The sequence below is a fragment of the Equus przewalskii genome, chromosome 7 (genome assembly GCF_037783145.1).
Source record: "Equus przewalskii isolate Varuska chromosome 7, EquPr2, whole genome shotgun sequence".
NCBI classification, from domain to species: Eukaryota; Metazoa; Chordata; class Mammalia; order Perissodactyla; family Equidae; genus Equus; species Equus przewalskii.
Window position 1 is genome coordinate 17868595 of NC_091837.1, and position 20845 is coordinate 17889439.

Genomic DNA, 20845 nt, shown 5'->3' on the forward strand with positions numbered 1-20845 from the left:
CCTCTGGCTCCATGCCCAACTCTGGACCTCAACGTGCTCTTATGTCAAATGGAGACTGAGCTGCCTTTCGTGCCTTGTGGAGGCCCAGGTGCTTTTGGGAAACATGACCCCAAAGAAGGGTAAGAGGGTGGTGGCTGTTACGGGATCACGTGTGCAGGAGAAAGCACAGGTTTATTAAAATAGCTCACTTAGACGTTTCTATACACCAGGCACTGTGTGGCACATCTCTAGGCGCTGTCTCCTTTAATCCTCTCAACAGTGTAGGAAGCTGGAGTGAGCAGTTCCTTTTCCAGAGGCGGCACCTGAGGCTGAGATCACCAAGGGAACCTGTCCAAGGGCTGGCTGGTGGATGGAGGAGCCGGGATTTGAGCCTGGAGCGAGCACAGCCTGTGGGTGCAATGCCTGGCTTCATTTCCTGATGCCATCACTTGCACAGGCAGTGTGACCTTAGGCAAGACACTGAGTGTCTCTAAGCCGCTGTTTCTTGATTGGGAAAACGAGATCAGAGTAATTTTGCCTCCCTCCCAGGCTGCTGGGACGGATGTGCAAGACGAGCTGTGCGATGGGCCAGCCCTGTGCAGGGCACAGTTGATGCTCGGCGGATGTTAGAGGGCATTCGAGACGATGGGGTGTCCACTCAGCAGCGCCAGTGGGATGGCCTTCACCGTGAGGGTGGGTTGGAAGAAAGCGAACTGGTTGAATGCGAGGAGGGTAAGGGTCTGGGCCGGGGGCATGTGGGTGACAGATGCTGCTGTTGGAAGGGTGTGGGAGAAGGATGGTAATCCAGGATCTGCCCAGGGGCGGCAGGCAGAAGAAGGGCCTCCCAAAGACGGCCCCGTCCTCATCCCTGCACACTGGGAATGTGTTAGGTTACAGCGCAAAGGGGCATTCAGGCTGCAGGTGGAGGGAAGGTTGTAATCAGCAGACCCTGAGATGGGGCGAGTCTCCCGGATTGTCCAGGTGGGCCCAGTGTGATCACAAGGGTCCTTAAAAGTGGAGCAGGGAGACAGAATGGCAGAGTCAGAGGGAGATGTGACTGTGGGGGGATGCTCACAGAGACGCAACGTTGCTGGCTCAAAGGAGGAGGAAGGGGCCATGAGCCAAAGAATGTGGATGACCTCTGGAGCCTGGAAAAGGCAAGGAAAGCTTCTCCTCTAAGTCCTCCAGAAGGAACGCAGGCCTGTGGACACCTGGACCTTAGGCTAGAGGGACCCACTTCAGACTTCTGATCTACAGAATGTGAGACGCTAAATTCGTGTTGTTCTAAGCCACAAAGTTCGCAGTCCTTTGTGACAGCAGCCACAGCGGACCACCTCGCCAGGGGACTCACCTTCAGAGAGACCTGTTCTCGGAGCGTGGAGTTGGCGTAGGCGAAGGTGCTGGCCATCCCGATGCACACGGCGATGCCTGCGGGACAGAGGAGGGTGCAAACCGCCCCCTGAGACTCAGTAGGCCTGGCCCCGGCTGACGAGGGACTGGGCGCGATGTGAGGAAGTCCCATCCCGGTCCCTTGGAGTTTACAGACTAACCACAGCAGAGAGGGAAAATCCCACTGCTGGGGCGTTTGGGCCGCCACGGAGATCGCTGGGAACCCGGAGCCACTCTGACTATAGGCCTCTGACTTAGGGATGGGATGGAGAGCACTGTGGGGCTGTTTCATAAAACCAGCTTAGGGACACGGGCTGTGCAGTCTGGTAAGACCTGGGTTCAAATTCCGGCTCTGCCACCTGCTCTGTGTGAGCTTGGGCTAGTCACTGTACCTCTCTGGGCTCCAGCTCCCCCATTGGTAAAAGGGACAGAATAATAATAGTCCTTGCCTCGTGCAAGGATAACGCTCATAGAGCACAATTTCTAGCAGTTACTAAACGGTGCCTTTTATTATTTCTACTTTCAAAAAGAACCTGAGGTATGTAATTTGTAATAAAAATATATGTAGAAAAAGATCCCAATGCCATAAGGAATTAAAGTTTAATGTTAAAGGAAGAAAAAATTTCTGGCTGACAGGAAAACATGACCCCGGCAGATGGGGAAACAGGACTGAATTTTATTCCACGATTCATTCAGTTGCCACTGTTTGCCAAGCTACAGTCTGGGAATTCTCCCTGAACAGGGATTTTCAAATCCTCCTTTTCATGACCAGGACTCCGTGTTCACACGACGTGTGAGTGCCCCACGCTCAGAGCTCACTTCTGCTTTGTCGATGCTACACGCACTCCAGTGATTTTTCCAGATCCACTTTGTCAAAGACGTATTTCTTCAATGAAAACACAGAACATAAGAACTAGCAACCCTACCATCCTCTCTTCTACTCTCCTCTTTGATTAAAAAACCAAACCAGCAACCTGCCAACTGAAAAAGAGAATGACCACACTTGAGAATAAAACTGAGTTGTGAGTTTGCCAGAACTCAGGGTGAGGGGGCGCACGCCGGCCTCGGTTTCCGGGAATAGAAAGGGAGGGCGTGACATGCGAGCACCCCCAAATGGAAGGTGGGGTGATGGGAGGCAGCGGAGCTCACCAGAAAGGGGCAAATAAGACAACCTCCTACAGAGATTTTCTGGAATGTCGCAGACGGTGAGACAATTCCTGCCATACTTCCTGCCGTAGGACTCAGACAATGGCCTAAAACTCTCCAGGGCACAGCCACAGCGTGATCTAATATCAATAAATAACAACAATAACAGTGGACCAGAGGCCATTTACTGAGCGTTAACTGTGTGTCAGGTACGGGGCTAAGCACTTCAGGAATCACTGTCTTACTTCCCCAAATTAGTAACAATAAGCAGTATTTATGGAGCACTTGCTCTGTGCTGGGTTCTGTTTTAAGTATTTTACATGTATTCATAACGAATATAATGAAGATAATAATCTACACTTGTATAGCACTTACTCTCTTCCAGGCACAGTCCTAAAGTGTGTCATGCATATTAACTCATTTAACCTCACTGCAATCTCATGAAGCATGTACTATTATAACCTCATTTTATGGATGATGGGAGTGAGGCACAGAGAAGTTAAGTAATGTACCCAGCGTCACACAGCTAGGAAAGGGCAGAGTGGGGGTTTAGACTCAAGCAGTCTGAACTCTGGGTTATGGCTCTATTCCTTCACACCAACCAACCAGCTGAGGAAGTTTCTATCATAACCCCCACTGGACAGATAAGGAAACTGAGGCTCAGAGAAGGTGGGCGACTTGTCCAAAATCACGCAGCTAGTGGGGCAGGGTTTGAACCCAGGTCTGACTCAGAACCCAGTGTTCTTAAGCACTTTGAACCATCAGGAGGGAGTCTCTACTGCCTTTCCCTGGCACTTGGGATCCCCCAGCCTGCGGGTGAAGCCCGGGGCTGCGACCCCTGTGCCCGCGCTGGACTCACCGAGCTTATGCTGGAAGCACACTTTGGCCAGGAGGATCAGGATGAAGGGCAGCCCTTTCTGAAGCCAGCAGACCACGGCCTTGAGCTCGGACAGGGCGGGGGCGGGCGTGCCCGGCTGCTCGTCGCCCCCCTCGTCCGCGTGCGCGCGGGGGTCCGCGCCCACGTGCTGCAGCAGCGAGCCGCCGCGGTGGCCCGCGTGGTGGAAGTGGTGGTGGGGCTGGCGGTGGTGGTAGGCGCCCCCCTCGCCGCGGCCCCCCGCCTCCTCCCGGGACGCGGGCATCTGGATGAAGACGTCCCCGCCGCCGGCCGAGGCCCCGAGCACCAGGCCGGAGGGGAACGGGGTGGCGGGCAGGCCGGCGGGCGGGAGGCCGGACAAGCCCGAGAAGAGCGCCGGCGGGGAGGCCGCCTCTGCCTTCAGACTCTCAAAGACGCCCCCTTCATCCACACTCGCCTCGGGGCTGAGCGCCTGGCTGCGGTTCCTGAGCCAGAAGGGAGGAGAAAGGCCACCAAGTCAGGGAGTGGAGGCTGGGGGCAAGTAAGAGTATCAGTAACGTTATGTGTCCCCCCCCCCCCCACTTCAGCTTGGACTTCCAGCCTCCAGAAGTAAGAAAATTAATTTCTGTTGTTTAAGCGACTCAGTCTGCCGCACCTTGTCCTGGCAGCCCCACAAGACTGACACAAATCATCTTAGCACTGGGGTCATAATCTTTACTGAAAACTTACTATGTGCCACACACTTTTCTAAGTGCTTTATATGGATTAACTCATTAAACCCTCCCATCAACCCTGTGAATTAGGTATTAAAATACCCGCATGTTACAGATCAAGAAACTGAGGCACACAGAGAGAAAGTAACCCGTCCAGAGTCACGCAGCTGGTAAGGGAGGAGCAAGGGGGATTCAGACTCAGGCAGGCTTACTCTAGATATGAGAATTAGTCTTAACTGCTTTCTTAACCATGATACTTTACAGAAAAGGAAGCACAGAGCTCTACGATTCTAGAATAATCTCAGGAACCCAGGGAGCCTTGGCTCTGGGATCTTCAAGTTCAGGGACTCCCAGTTCCCAAGAGGGTCCAGCCTTGGTCACAGCCAGTGTTTGAAGGGCAGCAGACAGTGATGGAAAGAAGACTTGATAGACAGGCCCACATTCAGACCCCAGCTCCTCCCTTCCTAGGGGCCTTACCAACCCAGCACTCAGTTTTCTCACCTGAAAAATGGGCATAAACATCGCTCATGGATAGAATTCCTGGGATCAAATTTAAAATACTCTTTTTATACAGGCACATAGTAGGTGCTTAATGAATGGGAACCATTATCTCTAGTCCCTAAAGTAAGACCTCCAGGGCCAGTTGCTTCTTCTAGTTCCAAGCATGGGCTTCTTGTGTGGGAATCAGGCAGAGGATTCCGCGGCTCTTTCAGAGGAATCTCGGGGGGGAGCGCCATAGAGGGAATGGAGAGCCCCGAGCTGGGTGCACTTTCCCACGCGCACCATGTCCCAGAGTCCTGGAAGCCATCTCTCTTCTCTTGGGCTTGTCCTCTTTTCAAATGGCATCATGACGTGGAAACTCAGTCCACAGGACAGAGAGGAGTGCAGCTGATATGCATGCACCGCCGGGAGGGGCAAAGAGCCCCCGTCCCTTCTCTCACTGCAGTAGGGCCCCCAAGGCACCTCCACAGACCCCTAGGCACTCCAAATAAATCATGAGCTTACTGAAAGGGGGAGCTGAGTTTCATTCACCCCTGGACCCCATAACCCAGGGCACACAGTAGGTGCTTAATAAATGTACTGTAGCTACCATCCAGGCACAAAAATGGCAGCAGGAGAGAGGCTGCCGGGGAGTTCTATACCACTTTCACCCTTGACCCCGTAGAATCTATTCTCCACTCAGAGCCCAGGGTGCATTTAGAAAAACAAAATTCAGTTATTTCACTATCCCCCTAAAAGCTTTCCAAGGGCTTCCAATTCTAAACTCCTCCCCCAGTCTCAGATAAACTCTACAGATTGGTACTAATATCATCCCCATTTTACAGATAAGGAAACTGAGGCTCAGAGAGAGGAACTTGCTGGACACCCTGGATTATGTGGCCCTGAGCTCCAACCTCATTATGTCCCTGCTTCTCACTTCCCCAGGGCTTCCTCCTGTAGGGCCTTTGCACAGGCTGTCCCCTTCACCGGATGTCTCATCCCACCGGGGTAACCTGTGCTCATCCATCAGATTTCAGCGACAATCTCTCTTGCTGGGTGGGGCCTTCCTTACCTCGCAGACACTGACGGGCTCCTCACTCCTTGTTCCCACTGCACCCTAACTTCCCCTGTATGGGACGGATCCTTGTCATCATTTTACTGCTTCCCTGTGGCTCTCAACCCTGGCTGCATGGGACAGTCATTAGAGGGGCTTTTGAAAAATACAGGTGCCCCGGACCCAGTGTTGACCAACTGAATCTAAACCTTTAGGGGTGGGCCCTGGCATCTCTATTTCTTCAGAGCCTTCCAGGTGAGGCCAACATGCAGTCAGCACCAAGGACAGCACTTTAGACTGGGCCCCACCCCATGGGGTCGAAGACCAGGATTCTTTGCTCCCCATTGTATGTCGAGTACCCGACACAACGCAGCTGGCACATTGAACATGCTCAATAAATATTATTTGAAAGAATAAATGAATGAGCCTACTAAAGACTCTGAGAAGGCCTGCAAGTGAAAAAAATTAACTTCGTTTAAACTTAGTGTTTCCCAAACTTACTTGACCACAGAATTACTTTTTTTCATGGAAAACCTATTAAGATCTTGCAGACCCCCTGTGAAACCCAGCAGGGGAAATGCTGGTCTGGAGAAATCTCAGGTTTGGCTTCTCTGGCTTCACACGCTTGACCTGGGGTAGGTTATAAACCTGGCGCAAGGCAGGGAACTCGAAGATGGCCTCCCCTCCCCCACCCCCCACAGCTCCTCCCTGCGGCTCCAAAAGCCCGGGAAATGCGTGGTCCTACTCCCTGGGGTTCGGGATAATAACAAAGATAATATTAATAATGACAACAACAACTGACGCCATGGCTATGATCCTCCAGGGGCCTTGAGCTTTTTCTAGACTTCAAGAAGCTGAGCGCAGAAAGCAGGAGTCCTGGCAGGTGCTCACGCTGGCCCACATGGGGGCCACCCTCTCTCCCTGCCGGCCCCATGGGGCTCTCGAAAGCCTTCCTGGCCCCCTTGAGCTTGCCAGCGCTAGGAGTTCACTGGCCCAGGGGGCCTCTGGCATAATCAGGGAAGACTCAAGCCACCAAAGAGCTTTTTATAGCTGGCCTCCCTTCCCTGGGCCTCTCCCCAGCATCCAGCCGAGATTTCAGCCTAAACGGGAAAGAATATTCCTTGGGGGGTGGGGGTAGAGGCTGTGCTTCCAACTTAACCTCTTAAGCGCGAGAATGAGGCTGCCCAGGAGGAGGAGTGGATCTACACGGACAGGAGGCAGCAGGAATGTGGTGGCTCAAAGCACAGGCTTTGGAGCGGGCACACATGGCCTGGGGCTTGAATCTCAGCCCTGTTACTTCCTGGCTGTGTGACTTTCGGTAATTTGCTTCCCTCTCTGAGCCTCAGTTTTCTCATCTGTAAAATAGTGATAAAAATAAGTCCTGACCTCAGCAGGCTAATGTGAGGGTGACACAGAGTAAGCATACAACACACAGCAGCTATGGTTTTTCTGGCGTGTTTTCTGCCCCCAAAGATCCCATGGTTCATTTGAGAGTGAACAGCAATTCTGTCTTCAGAGGCTGGAAAGCTCCAACAGGCACGCTTATTATATGCCGGATGCTGTACTTGTGCATTTTCCCACCTATTCACTCATTCACAAGTAACCCCGAGTTTTATTGTCTGCCATTTATGGATGGGGAAACTGAGGCCAGGGGGGAGGTACCATAGGTGGGAAGTGGCTGAGCTCGGCCATGGGTCATCTGACTTAAGGCCAGTGTTCTTCCCTGCAGAACAGGCAGGCTTGATGCAAAACTCCGTCCCGAGGCTGGGACTGGTGGACTCCCTTGGTGATTTTGCAGCCAACCTCGGAGTTGCAGGGGACCTGGAAATAAGCTGTGCAGGAGGAAAAGCCTGGCTGCCTGCTCCTTGGATGTAAGTGCCAGCATGGTGGGGGGCTGGGGCTGGGAGATTGTCAAGACCTGAGAACAGGTCTCCAAGGTGTATACTCTCTTGGGCTTAACTAGATAGAAATTCCAGCTCATGAGTGTTTTAACAGTGTTTTCTGAGATTCTGTATCTGTCCGTTTAACATCTACTAATTATAGGGCCAAACTAATGGCCAAAGTTGTTTAGATCTCCCCTCCGATCCACAGTCAATATCTCCAACCACCTCCTTTATCTAACTCTCACCCACCCAGCCAATATTTCCCCTGCCCCAAATCACTAGGGCCAGGTATCAGACTGTTCGAGACCACCCCTATACCTCAGAGTCCACACGTTATTCAAACTAGCTCATCCTAAGCTGGTTCGCCAGCCCTGCCTTGCTTTGTGCAGAAAACACAATAAAAGCTGTGACCTACGCGTTCTCTTTGCCTCTTTCTGCCTCCCGACTTATCTGGTGCTTCCCCATGTGGCCCTGCAGGGTGTGGCATGCCCCCTTCTCTCGGGAAATTTAAGTAATAAAAATCTTCTTTCAATGGCATTAGCCTCTCCATGTTGTCACTCAGTCACCTCTATAAATCAAAATCCCGTGGGTACAATCATTGATAGAATGAGTCAAGTGGACCACCGGTCACACAGGCTTTAAGAATTACAAGAACAATAGCAAGCTGTTATGCGTTGAATGGGATATACCGTCACTGCGCAAAGCAATTTCTAGTCAGATCTCTTTTGCTCTTCTAACAAGAAGCCCTGGGAGGCAGGTGTTACTGAGTCCAGTTTCGGGGGTCCCGACCACCCGAAGCCCAGAGCCCTCAGATGGAGGGAAGCAAGGGGAGGCCTACCTTTCAGGTGGAATGTTATCTGTGTTGCTGCTGTGGCGTCTCTGCATTTTCCTTAAGACCTGAAAGCCAACACATGGCATGAGCCAGAGTCGCCCGGCATTCCCATGGCCTGTCAGATTGCCATGGTAACCGCAAACAAGCACTACTCAGATCTCCCCTCCCCAGAGCCCGCTGACATTTTGCAAACCATGTTTGCATCTCATGCCATTCAACCCTCAATTCCACATTCAGTCCCCCGAGGAAAAGAGTTATCACCCCACTTCACAGATGAGGATGTTGAGACCCAGAGGTGGAGGCAGTCCTCGTGTGAGAGGAGAAAGCAGTGGACTGTGCAGCAAAGAAGTGCTGGATGAGGTGAAGTGGGCAGCAGACTGGCGGTTAGGAGACATGGATTCTGGATGGATGTCACCTCAAACTTTCTGTGTGGCCCTGGACAAATCAGCAACCTCTCTGTGGCCTCAGATTCCCCATCTGTCAAGTGGGAAGGGGTGGAGTGGCTGAACCCAGAGCTTCCTTCCAGCCCCGCCATTTAATAAAGCGGTCATGAAGAGGTGAATCCTCATGGAGACACATCACCTGGTTCACTGTGAGGAGCCACATGGACTTCAGAACTCCATGTTGACGACACCGGAAGTGGGCATTCAGGGCTCCGGATGGAGATGGGACCACTTGGTTCCAGACAAAGCAGGCCTCTTCCTCCTCTTCCTCTCTAGAAGGATGCCCGGGTCAGAGGAGCTTACCAGAGACTCCAACCCTGCATGGAACAAGACAGTTAAGTGAAGAGTCCATGGATACCCTGAGCCTGAGAATAAGTCTTGGGGCATCATGGGAGCTACAAGCATATGATTCTGTCCACTCCATTTCTCTGGTTAGCCTCTCATTGATGCCTCTTTAGGACTCCTGAGGATGGTGATCATCTTAATATATTTTGTTCTATTGTCAAACTATGAGACCAGATTGAGAAATATAGAAAACGTATTTTAGACTCTCCAATAGCTTCCTATGCAATCAGAATAAAATCCAAGCTCTGATCACGGTCTACAGGTTCTGCCTGATGTAGCTCACCTGCTCCCAACCTCATTTCCCTCCACTCTCCCTTCAACCACTCCCCTTTAGTCACACTGGCCTTTCTGTTCCTCAGACCTGCCTCAGGGCCTTTGAACTTGCTGTTCCCTCTCCCTGGCATGCTTTTCCTTCTGGCTAGCTCCCTCAGGTCCTCCTCCTAGAGGCCTTCTCTCACTCTTCTAATCTACCATAACATTGCCCTGTTTTATTTTCTTCATAGCACTTATCATTTATATGTTTGCTTATTGATTTATGATCTGCCCCCATCAGAATGTTAATGCTGCAAAGGCAGAGATGCTGTCTGCCTGGTTTGCCCCTGCACCGCAGCATCTAGCACACTGCCTGGCACAGAGTGGCACTCAACAGTATTTATTCCATGAGTAAAACATAGATCTCTCAGTTACCTTTTTCTACATCCTTTGCTCCCTTCCTGACCTTTCGCCCTAGAGAAGAAATAAAGGTCACAGACTTTCCACAAAGAGGTTTAGCCTCCTTGAATATGTTTTTGTACCAGGACCAAAGATGGTATCTGTCTCTTAGTTCAGGGCACCAGAATTGGCTTTGAATGTTGAATGACCTCTTAATCTTGACCTGCCTTCTTCAGGGGACAGCACTGGTGTTACTAGGGCCGCTGATCAGAGAGACAACCCACCAGCTAACCCTCCTTTCATTTTGGAAAATCAGCTAAGAAATGGGTCAGCAACACCACCTTTATATATAAGGAAAGCGCGTTATGTAAATATTTTTGCAAGAACTTGCAATCTCAGCTTAATGCCCCCCCCCCCATGATCCTCCATCCCCTGCAAATCGTGGAGGAAAATAAAGATACAGTATCCTAAGTTTCCATCCACAAACTTGACACAGCCTCCCGAATCAAACGTCCAAGATTCTACTTTCAGATGCTTGCTTCCAAAGGGGCTTCCGATTCTCTGCTGGCAGCAGGCCGTATATAATTATTCCAATATCGAATTCTGGAATAAATGTTCGCACGTGGGATGCATCTGAATGACTGAATGAAACGCCTTTTAACCTTCTGCTCCACACGCGCTACATCCCAATGAAGGATCACACCTGGACTTTTCAATGTAGGCGATGTTTTAAGTTGCGCCCCCGGGCCGTTACACGACTGCGCCGAGATGCATGCAAGAGAGCATCTCCTGCATTCCCCGCCCTGGAAGCAGGCAGGTGCACTTCGGGTACGACGCCGCGAGCGGTTTTCATTCCTGCAACCAACACTCAGCGCAAAACGCCCTACGACTGCAAGGGCAGGAGACTAAGCTGACCATCCTGGAGGGGAAAAAATCGCCTTCTCTTTTTACCTGCCCAGACAATTCAGCAATCACAGCGGCATCATTCACGTCCCTCCAAGCCAATCGCTCGCGCGGCCGGGCGAGCACCTGACTTCCGAGCGCTTCCGGCCTCTCCCTGGCTTCTTTCTCAGGTTGCCCGGCCCGGCGTTAGGACCCGGGCACCCCGACTCCGACCGCACGCACACGATTGCCCGCCCCCTTCCCGGCCTTCAGCCAATAGGAAGCCGCCGCTCCGCAGGGCCCAATGGCGAGGAGGCGGAGCGAGGCCGGCCCGGGACGCGGGAGGCGTGGAGGCGGGGCGCGGCGCGGGGTCACGTGGGGCGGCGCGGGGGGCTGTCGGGAGTTGGCTGCGCCGGGGCCGCGGGGCCGGCGGCCGCCGCGAGCTATGGGGCCGCCGCCCGCCTAGCGGCCATGCCGCCCGGGCCCCGGGCCTGCCCCGCTCCGCGCCCCGGCCGCCGCGCCCCGCGTCCGCGCCGGCATGGTGAACCTGGCGGCCATGGTGTGGCGCCGGCTGCTGCGGAAGAGGTGGGTGCTCGCCCTGGTCTTCGGGCTCTCGCTCGTCTACTTCCTCACCAGCACCTTCAAGCAGGTCAGTGCCGCCCGGGTCGGGGAGCTTCCGCCGTCCGCGGGGCCCCAGAGGTGGGCGCGGTGTCCCGGGACCGAGGCCGGGCGAGGGAACCCGGGCGGGAAGGCACTGCTCGTCCGGGGCAGAGCTGGGACTCGAACCCGGGGCTGTGGGCCCTGTCGCTGCGCTTCTTGTTACATCTGGAGCCGCCCCCTGCTTCCCACGCCGGGTCCAGCGCCGAGAGGGGACATGCATGGCTCGCTTGATCCTCGCCGCAGCCCTGGGGGGTGGTGTCCACCTATTTCAGCGTGGGAAACGGACACTCAGGCCAGCGTTGGTGTGCGTGGCTTTCCTTGAGGGGCTCCGTGGTCCTCTAGAGAGACTCAGCAGGACCCACGAGGTGCCCTTTCTCTGCATAACTCGGGTGGGTGGAATTTTCGCCTCCCCGCCCCCTTCGCTTTTCTTCCAGGTGAGAATTTCTGGGAGAAAAGGCAGGGTGCGTTGGTGGGACCTGTTACCCGGAGCCTTAGTGAGTTTGTTTGGGAGTCCGCTTGGAGCGTTGGGTTTTTGGAAAGGGTGGGCATGCCCCGGGGAGCAGCCGGGACAGCCTGGTTTTTGCTGTTGGTCTGACGTGGTTATTAAAAGCTCCCCGTTTGCTCTCAAGGGCCAAGTTCGTAAGTGAAATACGTAAATGCATAGAAAATAAATAAACTATATGGTCACCCTGGTTTTATCGGACGGATGGGCGGAGCTGTGCAAAGGTCTGATAGGGAACTGCATTCGTCCTCTCATCTTAGGCAACAGGCTGAGGGTTGGAAGCCTCCTTTGTTGACCAGGATGTGTGCTTGGCGTTTGTGTGAACTGAGTGCCTCTGTGACTTGTGTTTTCCGCCACCTCACAGGCACCGTCTCATGATCACATGTTGTCCCTTCTCTGTCTGGTGGACCTCTGAGTGTTGTAGTGAGCCAAGACTCAGACTTCTGCCTCCCTCCCTACCTGACCCAGGTGATCTCTGGCACCATTGTTTAAATACCAGCTGTATACTCTTGCGATCCCAATTTATAACTCCAGCCTAGACCTGTCCAGAAAACCCTAAGTTCTTGTATCCAGGTGCCCACTTGACGGCCCTTATTGAATGTGTTGTAGGCTTCTCAGGCTTGCCCACAATGGAGCTCTTGTTTCTTTACCGCCACCAACACTTCCTCCCCAGTCTTCCCAGAGTAAGGAGTGGCGTTGCTGTTCACCGGGTAGTTAAGCCACAGAAACTTCCTGCTTTTCTTTCTCACTCCTCGCATGCAAAGCACTGCTTCTGCCTCCACGGTGTATCCCAAAGTTGTTCATTTCTCTTGATTGTCATTGCCGGCACCCTCAGTCAGGCTGCCTTCATCTCTTGTCTGGACCTCTGCAGTAGCTCACCAACAGGTCTCTGCTTCCTTTCTTGTCCTACAGTCAATTCTCTACCAGGCGGTAGGGTGATAATCTTTGAAAAGTCATCTCGGCACTCCCCCTTGTGTAATTCTTTGGGTTCCTGTTGCACTCGGATAAAACTCCAGGCTCTGTGCCAGGATCTCTGCATGGTGAGTCTTTTTTGTCAGTTCAGGTCAGGCTGTTACTGCCTCAGGTCACACCGGGTGACACAATCTAAATTACTTTAGTTTCTTGTCCATAGACTAGCTTTATTTTCTTTATCGTAGGAATCACTAAGCATTTCTTGTCCGTTTCCTTGTTATCTATCCCCTCCCTCTCTCTCCTGGAATGTAATTTTCATGAGAAGAGGGAGCTTGTCTGTGTCGTTCGTATCCCAGCCGCTAGGATATGCCAGGCTCGTCATGGGCACTCGGGTATGGTCGAACAAACAAGCGAGTCTCGGATGGGAATCTTTTTAATTGGGATGACTTTTGCTTTCTTCTCCATCTGGCACACTCCTGCTGATTTTCCATGTCTTGACTCAGCTGCTATTTACTCTGTGACCTTCCCTACGGCCGCCTTTTGAGTACTCCTGTGCACCTTGTCCAGTTTTTTCTTTTAGTGTCTTTTTAAAAACCTGTGATCTGTGACTATAATCAGGGTTTTTTGGAGAGGGGAGATGATTGTGAGTTCCCTAAAACTGTTGACTGAATTTTTGTTTTGCAGATTTCTCTGGCTGTGGAAATGCTGAGAAACCCTTTAGCTATAAGCTCTCTATCCCTGCCCCTCGGCCCCTCAGCCCCTCACAAGTGCCAGGCAGCTTTCTGTCGCTGTGGATTTGCCTATTCTGGACATTTCATGTAAATCGAATAGTACACTTTGTTGTACAGTGGAATTGTACAATTCTTCTTTGTCTGACTTCTTTCAGTGAGAAGCCAGTATTTTCAAGTTTCATCCATGTTGTAGCATTTTATGTCCGAATATGTAATCGTCCATCGTGTGTGTCTCCCACGTTTCGTTTACCCATTCAGCACTTGGTGGACACTTGGCTTGTTTTCACCCTTTGGCTATTATGAATAATGCTGCCACGGACATTGGTGTATAAGGTTTTGTTTGGAAATACATTTTCAGTTCTCTTGGGTACGGTCCTAGGAGTGGAATTGATGGGGTATATGGTACTCAGTGTTTAACTTTTTGTGGAACTACCAGACTGTTTTCCAAGGTGGCTGTACCATTTGCAATGAACTTTTAAGAAACTGCACTTGTCAAGTCTTGATGGAGTCTCAAAGAAGGTTATCCATAATTATCTGGAAAAGCCGTTAAAATACTCCTCCTATTTCCAACTAGACGTCCCTCTGAGTAGGTTTTCTTCATATGCTTCAACCCAGACAGCACATTGTAGTGGTCTGAAGGCGGAGGGAGACGTGAGCGTCCAGCTGTCTTCCACTAAGCCAGGCTTTAAAAAGATTTGCAGAAGTGTAAAAACATTTTCTCTTCTCACTAAATTTCTTCTTTTGTTTTGAAAAACATTTTTTTCACAAACTGTTGACATCTAATGGGTTCATTATTGTTATTTTTAAGTGAATGCTTTATTTAAAGTGTTTTAAGAATTTTTAATTTCCAATATGATGAATATCAACAGCCATAACCCTCGTAGACCCACATATTGAGGCCCTCAGTAATTTTTAAGAGTATACAGGGTCCTTAGAACCAGAACCTGGGGACCCATTCTGCTGGGTGCTCTCCTAGATGCATCTGAACGTGCTGTCCTGCTTTGCTCTCTGCCACTCAGAGCTGTGGGACCTGAGGCAAGTGTGCTTCACTTTGGCTAGCCTCAGGGTCTTCGTGTGTAAAATGGAGGTGTGACATGGACTCTGTTGGGCTGGGGCGCTGGGCTGGATTGAGAAGAGGCTGTGAGAAACTTCGAGCTCGGGCACTCCGTGAGGAACTCAGGGAGCAGATGCGGCCACTTTTTGCCTAGAGAATAGCTGATTATCCTGCACTGCTTTGAAGGCCTCTTTTCTTTGGTTTTCATGTTAATTAATGCTTTGGGGGATAGTTAAAATTGTGGAGATGGGAGCGCAGGAGAAATTAGTGACAGTGGTGGGGATGCCATTGGGGGAGAGGATTGGGTGCCAGGTGACTTGGGCACATTTATTTAACAAACGTTCAGTGAACACCAATTGCACTAGGCACTGTCTGCTTGATGGTGGAGATACCGTGGGGGCAAACAGCTATCTCCAAGAGCCTATATTCTGCTAGAGGGTAAAGGGGAGAGATGGCAAATGAGCAAAATTACTTCAGATAATGATGTGTGATATAAAGAAAACGAAACAAGATGCCGTGCTGGCGCTGCAGGGTGGGTCTAACCGTGGGGGGCGTTTGAGCTGAGGTGAAAGAAATCCCAGTCCTGGAGTCGGAAGGTCCTTAGAGGTCCTCTCGCGTAAATAAATGTCCTTGTTCAAGAGGAGGGGTTCTGAAATCTCAGGGCTGTTTGCATAACCCCTTGAAAACATAACATCTTCAGCTTTAAAGTAACTAAGTATGTAAATTGGTGCCAAGTTAGATACTGTCTAAAGTAAAGTGTAATAAATTGTAAGAGTTGCTGATCTGTTGTTTCGTTTTTCACTGATCACCAAGGTCCGTATATTTTCCAGAAAGTTTGGAAAGTGCTGCACAGGGTAGGGGAAGAAAAGAATTACCTGTCATCTCACCAGCCAGAGGGATTTGCTGAGGATATGTGGGCATATTTTCTTCCTTTTTCACTTTTTAACAGTATAATTGGGGCATACAGTTTATTCGCTTAACATAGACCCATTTTCCCCATCTTTAAAAGCTCTTTGTAAGTATAGTTTTTTATAACTAAAATTTTCCATAATCAGGCTGAATTTAGCCATTTCCCAAATGTTAGACATTTGGGATGCCCTCTGGCCTTTATCTCTTTTTGTTTTCTTTTCCTTTTTGAGAATCATAAGCAAATCTTTTAATGACGATGCCTTGTGTTTCAGTACTTCACTGCTTACTTGGGACATTTGTTTCGTTTGAGCCCTATGATAACCCCTGAAAAATAGACAGGACAGTTATTAAAATACTCGTTTTTAAATCAGAGGTTAAGTAACATACGTTAGGCAAGAAAAACATTTCTGTAGCCCCTTACAGTTCATGAAGAAAGTTCTGGTGTGTTCTTTTCATCTTTTTGTTCCCGCTCCCATCTTTGTGCCCCAGCGTACCCCGTGTGGACATTGGCCGTGGTTGATTGCTCTGATTTCTGTGCTGACCTCTTTATCAGCTGCTCTGGAGGCTCTGAGAGTAGAGGTCCTGACTACCTTTGTTCTGTTTCCTTAACACCTTGTAAGAACTTGATACCTTTGAATGAATCTTGAATGAAGTATATATATGTGAAGCTTAAAATTGAGACAACCTGGTAGGGTAGGTGGAACAGTTTGGGAAAGGTTGAAAACCGCCTGTCCAGTGAAGGGCCCCCTCAGTGGCCCCGCACCACACCGTTTCAAGACTGGCCCCTCAGAAAAGCGAGTGTGTGCTTGTTCATTCCAGTGGCCGTCACGTCTTAACACGATCTCTTGTACAGTCTTTTTTGATTGTCCAACTCTGACGCATTCCTTTTGGGAAGGTCTTGAGTATTCATGTTTGAAGGCAAGTTCTGGCCAGGAGAATGGCCGTGCTGCTTCCCAGGAACATAGGTATGTGGAAGAGGTCCTTCCGGGATGCACTTGTCCCTGAACGCTTGTTTTCTTTCAGGAAGAATGACAGACTGGTTTGAGAGAGATGGTAAGATACTTTTAACTTAGTCGTGAGATCCAGTTTACTGTACCTTGGACCAGCCTCTTAGTTAATAGTCTTTATGGCTGTCGATTCATCTGGGGTACATTTGAAGCTCAGTTTAGATTGCACGCAGCTCGATTATGCAGTTAACCGACCCAGCCCCAGCAGAGCAGAGTGTGGATTTACAGCTAGTTAGGCCGTGTGCACCTAAGTGATTTGTCCCGTATTCCCAAGGCCTGCACCGCCCGAGGGATACAGATGTTGTTTTTGTATAACCCATCCTGTTCTTGCTAGTGCCGCTTCTTTCCTTTAAGAGACACAAAAGGGAGGGGCAGAATAGAAATTAAAGCCCCCTTGGAGGACTGTTTCACACTTAGTAAATCAAAGAACAAAATCCAGTACTGGTGTGGTGGTGGCAACATTGTGAGCACTGTTATGTAAATGCTGGTATTACAACTAGTAGATAGAGCTTTGGGGAAGTTATTTGACACTATAGCTCTGACTCTAATTCTAATAATAATTACTACTACAGATTATTCAAGAGAATAAACAAATGCTCTACATCTTTATTGTAGTGCTATGTATGACAACAAAAACCTGGGATGCCTTCAATGCTGATGTGTAGAGGATGCGTTTACTAAATTGTGGTGCATCAACATGATGGATTGTTATACAGCCTTGAAAATGGGATTATCAAGATAATATAGGTACTTGAATGGTTTCCCATCCAATTAGTGTCAAGAAGAGCTGGATGCAAAGCATCCTAATTTGTTGTATAAATGCCAGGGTCAGAGGCTAGGAGTTCATATGCAAAAATAGAGATAGCTTTATTTAAGTGATGGGATTCTGGGCAATTTTTGTCTTTAATGTTAGTAATCATTTTTTTTTTAAATAAACTTTTTATTTTGGCGTAATTATAGATTTACAGAAAGGTTTCAAGGATAGTATAGAGTTCCCATAGATCCCTCACTTAGCGTCTCTTACTGTTAATGATAATCATGTTTTTATAATTTTATTTTAGATTAAAAATGAAAATATTCCAAAGATGATAAGATGTTTATGATCACCTATGTCCCTTCCATGTAATAGTCTGTAGTATGTTTCCATACCTTTATCTCAGTTCTCACAAACCAGAACTTGTATTTACTGTAATTATTACTATGTGTGATAATATGCTTGTTATTTTGTAACTTGCTTTTTTCACTTAATATACTGTGGACATCCAGTGGTCCACAATCCTGTCTGGGTAAAAACCATCTGAGTGCTTTAAAAATTTTGATTCCTAGGTCCCCTGCACAGAGATTTTCACTCAGTCTGGAGTTGGGCTCGGGAATGGGAATTTGTTTTAAAGTCCCTGCATAGTCTAATGTGCCAGTCCGGTTCAAGAGCCCCTACTCTGGAGAAGTGCGCAACAGTCGCATCGAGGTCTTCCTGTTAGAGCACAGCTGTGAGAGCCAGAGCCGCACCAGTGTTGATGCCGTCATTTCTCCGTTGGGGGGTTTCCAGGGCTTTTCTACCATAGAAACAGTGGAACATCCTGGTGCATCCTTATGCCAGGTACTTTCTATGGGATAGGCCTCAAAAATGTGCTTGCTGTGCCAAAGTGCATGCAGGTCTGTATGTTTTAAATCTTCACAGCTCTTCCCCGATTACTTTCGTAAGGAAATCTTAGTAAATATAAAGATCTTTTCCATTGTTTTAAAGTATATAACCTTTGCCATCAAACTTTCAGTGTTAGTCCTTTTGCTCAAGCAGTGACATGTGGCAGATTGTTCTTAATGGTAAAAGCCACACAACTCGATTGAAACGGCTGAGTGTTTACAGCGTATGCAAAGCCTTTAGGAGGGAGGCTTTGGTAACTGTTGTCTTTTCCAGCCATAGGTTGAGTTTGGAAGGTGACTGTCTCATGCTTGGCTGGTTTCCTGGCGCTCAGACACCTTCCTCCTTAGTTTCTTTAATAGTGTAGGAAAGGCGATTTTGAAAGTTTGACCTGGAGGAGTTTGGAGGTGAGGAGAAGGGCTCTAAACTCTGGCCTCTAGAGTGACTCTTCTACTTTGCATGTCCAGGGGAAGAGCTGGCTGGCAAGGGTGTGTTTTGTAAAGAAGGGTAGGTTGTACGGGTTACACACTCAGTGTATTTTCATAGAGGAAATTTTCAAGATGACATGCTGCCGCTTTTCCCTGAAATCAGCCCCAATTCAGTGTTCCCCTAAGTCTACCACCAAAGTACTCGTAACTGGAAATGAAAGTCACCTTCTACTCTCGATCTGTCCAGGTGTTGTCTGAAGTGACAGTTCCAAAATTTCTTTGAAGTTTCCTCTTCTATTTTAAAAGCATATTCAAATTTTACATTCTATTCCATAATGTATTTGTTTTAATATAAAAAAAGTTTTAAATGATTTGCCATCAGAAAGAAAAAGGTCAAAACTTTTTCCCTGCAAATGTTTCCACAAAATTAACACTTTGGTACACATTTCTACTGTGCATGTCATCCGGGGGCCATTTGTGTACCAGTTTTGGAGCATTTCCCTAATTTATCACCTTCTCCTGCAGCTTTATTTTGCATTTTATTTTATGACTTTGGCTCGGTCTTTGCTCATACCAGGGGAGTGCAGATTCCCGTTGTACAAGCTTTTTTTATTTTTTCTGTCCTGTTTTTGTGAAAAATTGGTGAAAAAGCAAGAAGCTACCTTCACCTTCTCATGTACGGTCTCTTTGTAGGAGGAGAGGGCCGTGAGGGACCGGAATCTGCTGCAGGTGCGTGACCACGATCAGCCCATCCCGTGGAAGGTGCAGTTCAACTTGGGCAACAGCAGCCGGCCCAGCAACCAGTGCCGGAACTCCATTCAAGGGAAGCACCTCATCACCGACGAACTGGGTGAGGCCGCCTCCCTCCCTGTCCCGCTCGGGGAGACCCTCGGCTCTGACCACTCGGAGGGTTTTGTAGTAGGGGTTTTCTGCCTGCCCCTCTCCTCCTTGCTCGCTGCCAGCCTTTCTCACGTCGTGTCTGCCTTTCAGACCTCGCTGTCATTCCACTCCCTTCTTTGATGACTCTAACTCCGGAGGCCCTGTGCCTGTAACGTATGGTTTCAGCATTGTCTCGTGTGCCAGCCCCTGGGCCACTTCCTGCCGTTCTCTTCCCAGCCGTAGTATTTGCAGGGGTTGCCAGTCTTTTCTTCTCATCTGGATGTTGAACTCTAGGAGAACAGTTTCCTCTTTGGTGACCTGACTACTGTCCACATAGTATTGGCACCTAGGAAATGCGTTTGTCCACTGACTGGATCATCTCAAATGAATTGTGAACACATTAAAATGTGTTGCTCTTACCCTTCAAACACCGGTCTGTTCTGGCGCTTTCTCCCAGAGTTTTCTCGCTTCCTTCCAGTCTGTAAGAAAGGCAGCCCTGTGCTGGGCGGTGGTGGAGTAGAAAACTCCGGGGGCTTTGCCACGCCATGGCTGGCCCAGGCTGTCCGCAGAGGGCCCCTGCGTACTCAGTTTGTGCTGACGGAGCTCTTCCTCTGTGTGGGGCGCTGGGCTGCGGCTCTCCTGGAGTAGCTCACTTGATTTTTGCAGCCATCCTCTGGGCTGTAGGTATTGCTGTTGTCACTTTAGGTGAAGACACAGCACCAAGAGGTGAAGGCACTTGCCCAGGGTGGCAAGGACTCTTATAAACCATGAACAGGATGCCATGTCACACCAAAAAAGTAACACTTCTCCTTAATGTCAGCAACCTAAACAGTGTTCGGAGTTCCCTGATTGTTTTACACATTAGTTTTTCTTTTTCAACTAATAGTTTGCAAATAATCTGGTTGGCTGGTTGGTTTGCAAGAGGAAGTTTTACCCTATTTCAAAGAGTCTCAGAAAAAATGGATTATGGACATGACAACACTGACGTTAACACAGGTAACCTTGAATTAGAATCTTCACGAATACCTGAGGAAGCTGAACATAATGAAGACACGAGCTGTCTTTAAAATGAAAACTATGGTGCCTTATTGTTTTTTTAAAAACAGTTTACATTCCTGTCAAAATAAAAAACCAAAACTTTCCCCAAAAGATCTCAAAGGCATCAGACCAAATGAGATTATTTGGGATTGAAGGAAGGAATCAGAGGACCCCCCACCAAGGGTAGAAGAGCTGGAAACTTTTGCACAAAGACGTGCTGACAACTCGGCAGTGGTGCCAGTGCCAGATTCTGTCTTTAAGATCACATTGGAAAAGTGACTAATATTGCAGAGCACCTGTTGGTTTGTCTTCGCAGAGAAAGGTTTGGCGAAGGGGAGTTGCTTCCACAAGATGGCTCAGCTAGTCAGCAGGTACACCCAGGACTAGGGCTGCGCTTGGGCTCCAGTGTTTTTTTCTTATAGACTGTTGTGTTTGT

General features: G+C 49.3%; 2 protein-coding genes across 19 annotated transcripts in view; one reads left to right on the forward strand and one right to left on the reverse strand.

Moving 5' to 3' along the window:
* Positions 1–10899, reverse strand: part of RNFT2 (ring finger protein, transmembrane 2) — a 71617-nt gene extending 60718 nt beyond the window's left edge. For 2 of the 9 annotated variants that reach the window (XM_070627162.1, XM_070627166.1), the window contains exons 1-5: positions 10720–10859; positions 8912–9089; positions 8336–8394; positions 3374–3852; positions 1331–1407 (exon numbers count right to left, since the gene is read on the reverse strand). In XM_070627162.1, coding sequence (XP_070483263.1) covers positions 1331–1407; positions 3374–3852; positions 8336–8394; positions 8912–8935 — 639 coding nt within the window. In that variant the 5' untranslated portion in view covers positions 8936–9089; positions 10720–10859. Of the gene's footprint in view, positions 1–1330; positions 1408–3373; positions 3853–8335; positions 8395–8911; positions 9090–9804; positions 9844–10471 lie in introns of all 9 variants that reach the window. The other 7 variants (XM_070627164.1, XM_070627169.1, XM_070627167.1 and 4 more) reach the window with 7 other exon arrangements.
* A 118-nt stretch (positions 10900–11017) lies between these two features.
* SPRING1 (SREBF pathway regulator in golgi 1) overlaps positions 11018–20845 on the forward strand; it is a 95973-nt gene continuing 86145 nt past the window's right edge. For 4 of the 10 annotated variants that reach the window (XR_011541844.1, XM_070627176.1, XM_070627174.1 and 1 more), the window contains exons 1-2: positions 11052–11299; positions 19186–19342. Coding sequence is in view for 9 of the 10 variants with exons in the window: in XM_070627176.1 (XP_070483277.1) it covers positions 11189–11299; positions 19186–19342 (268 nt within the window). In the remaining variant the exon portion in view is untranslated. Of the gene's footprint in view, positions 11300–19185; positions 19343–20845 lie in introns of all 10 variants that reach the window. The other 6 variants (XM_070627175.1, XM_070627177.1, XM_008515482.2 and 3 more) reach the window with 5 other exon arrangements.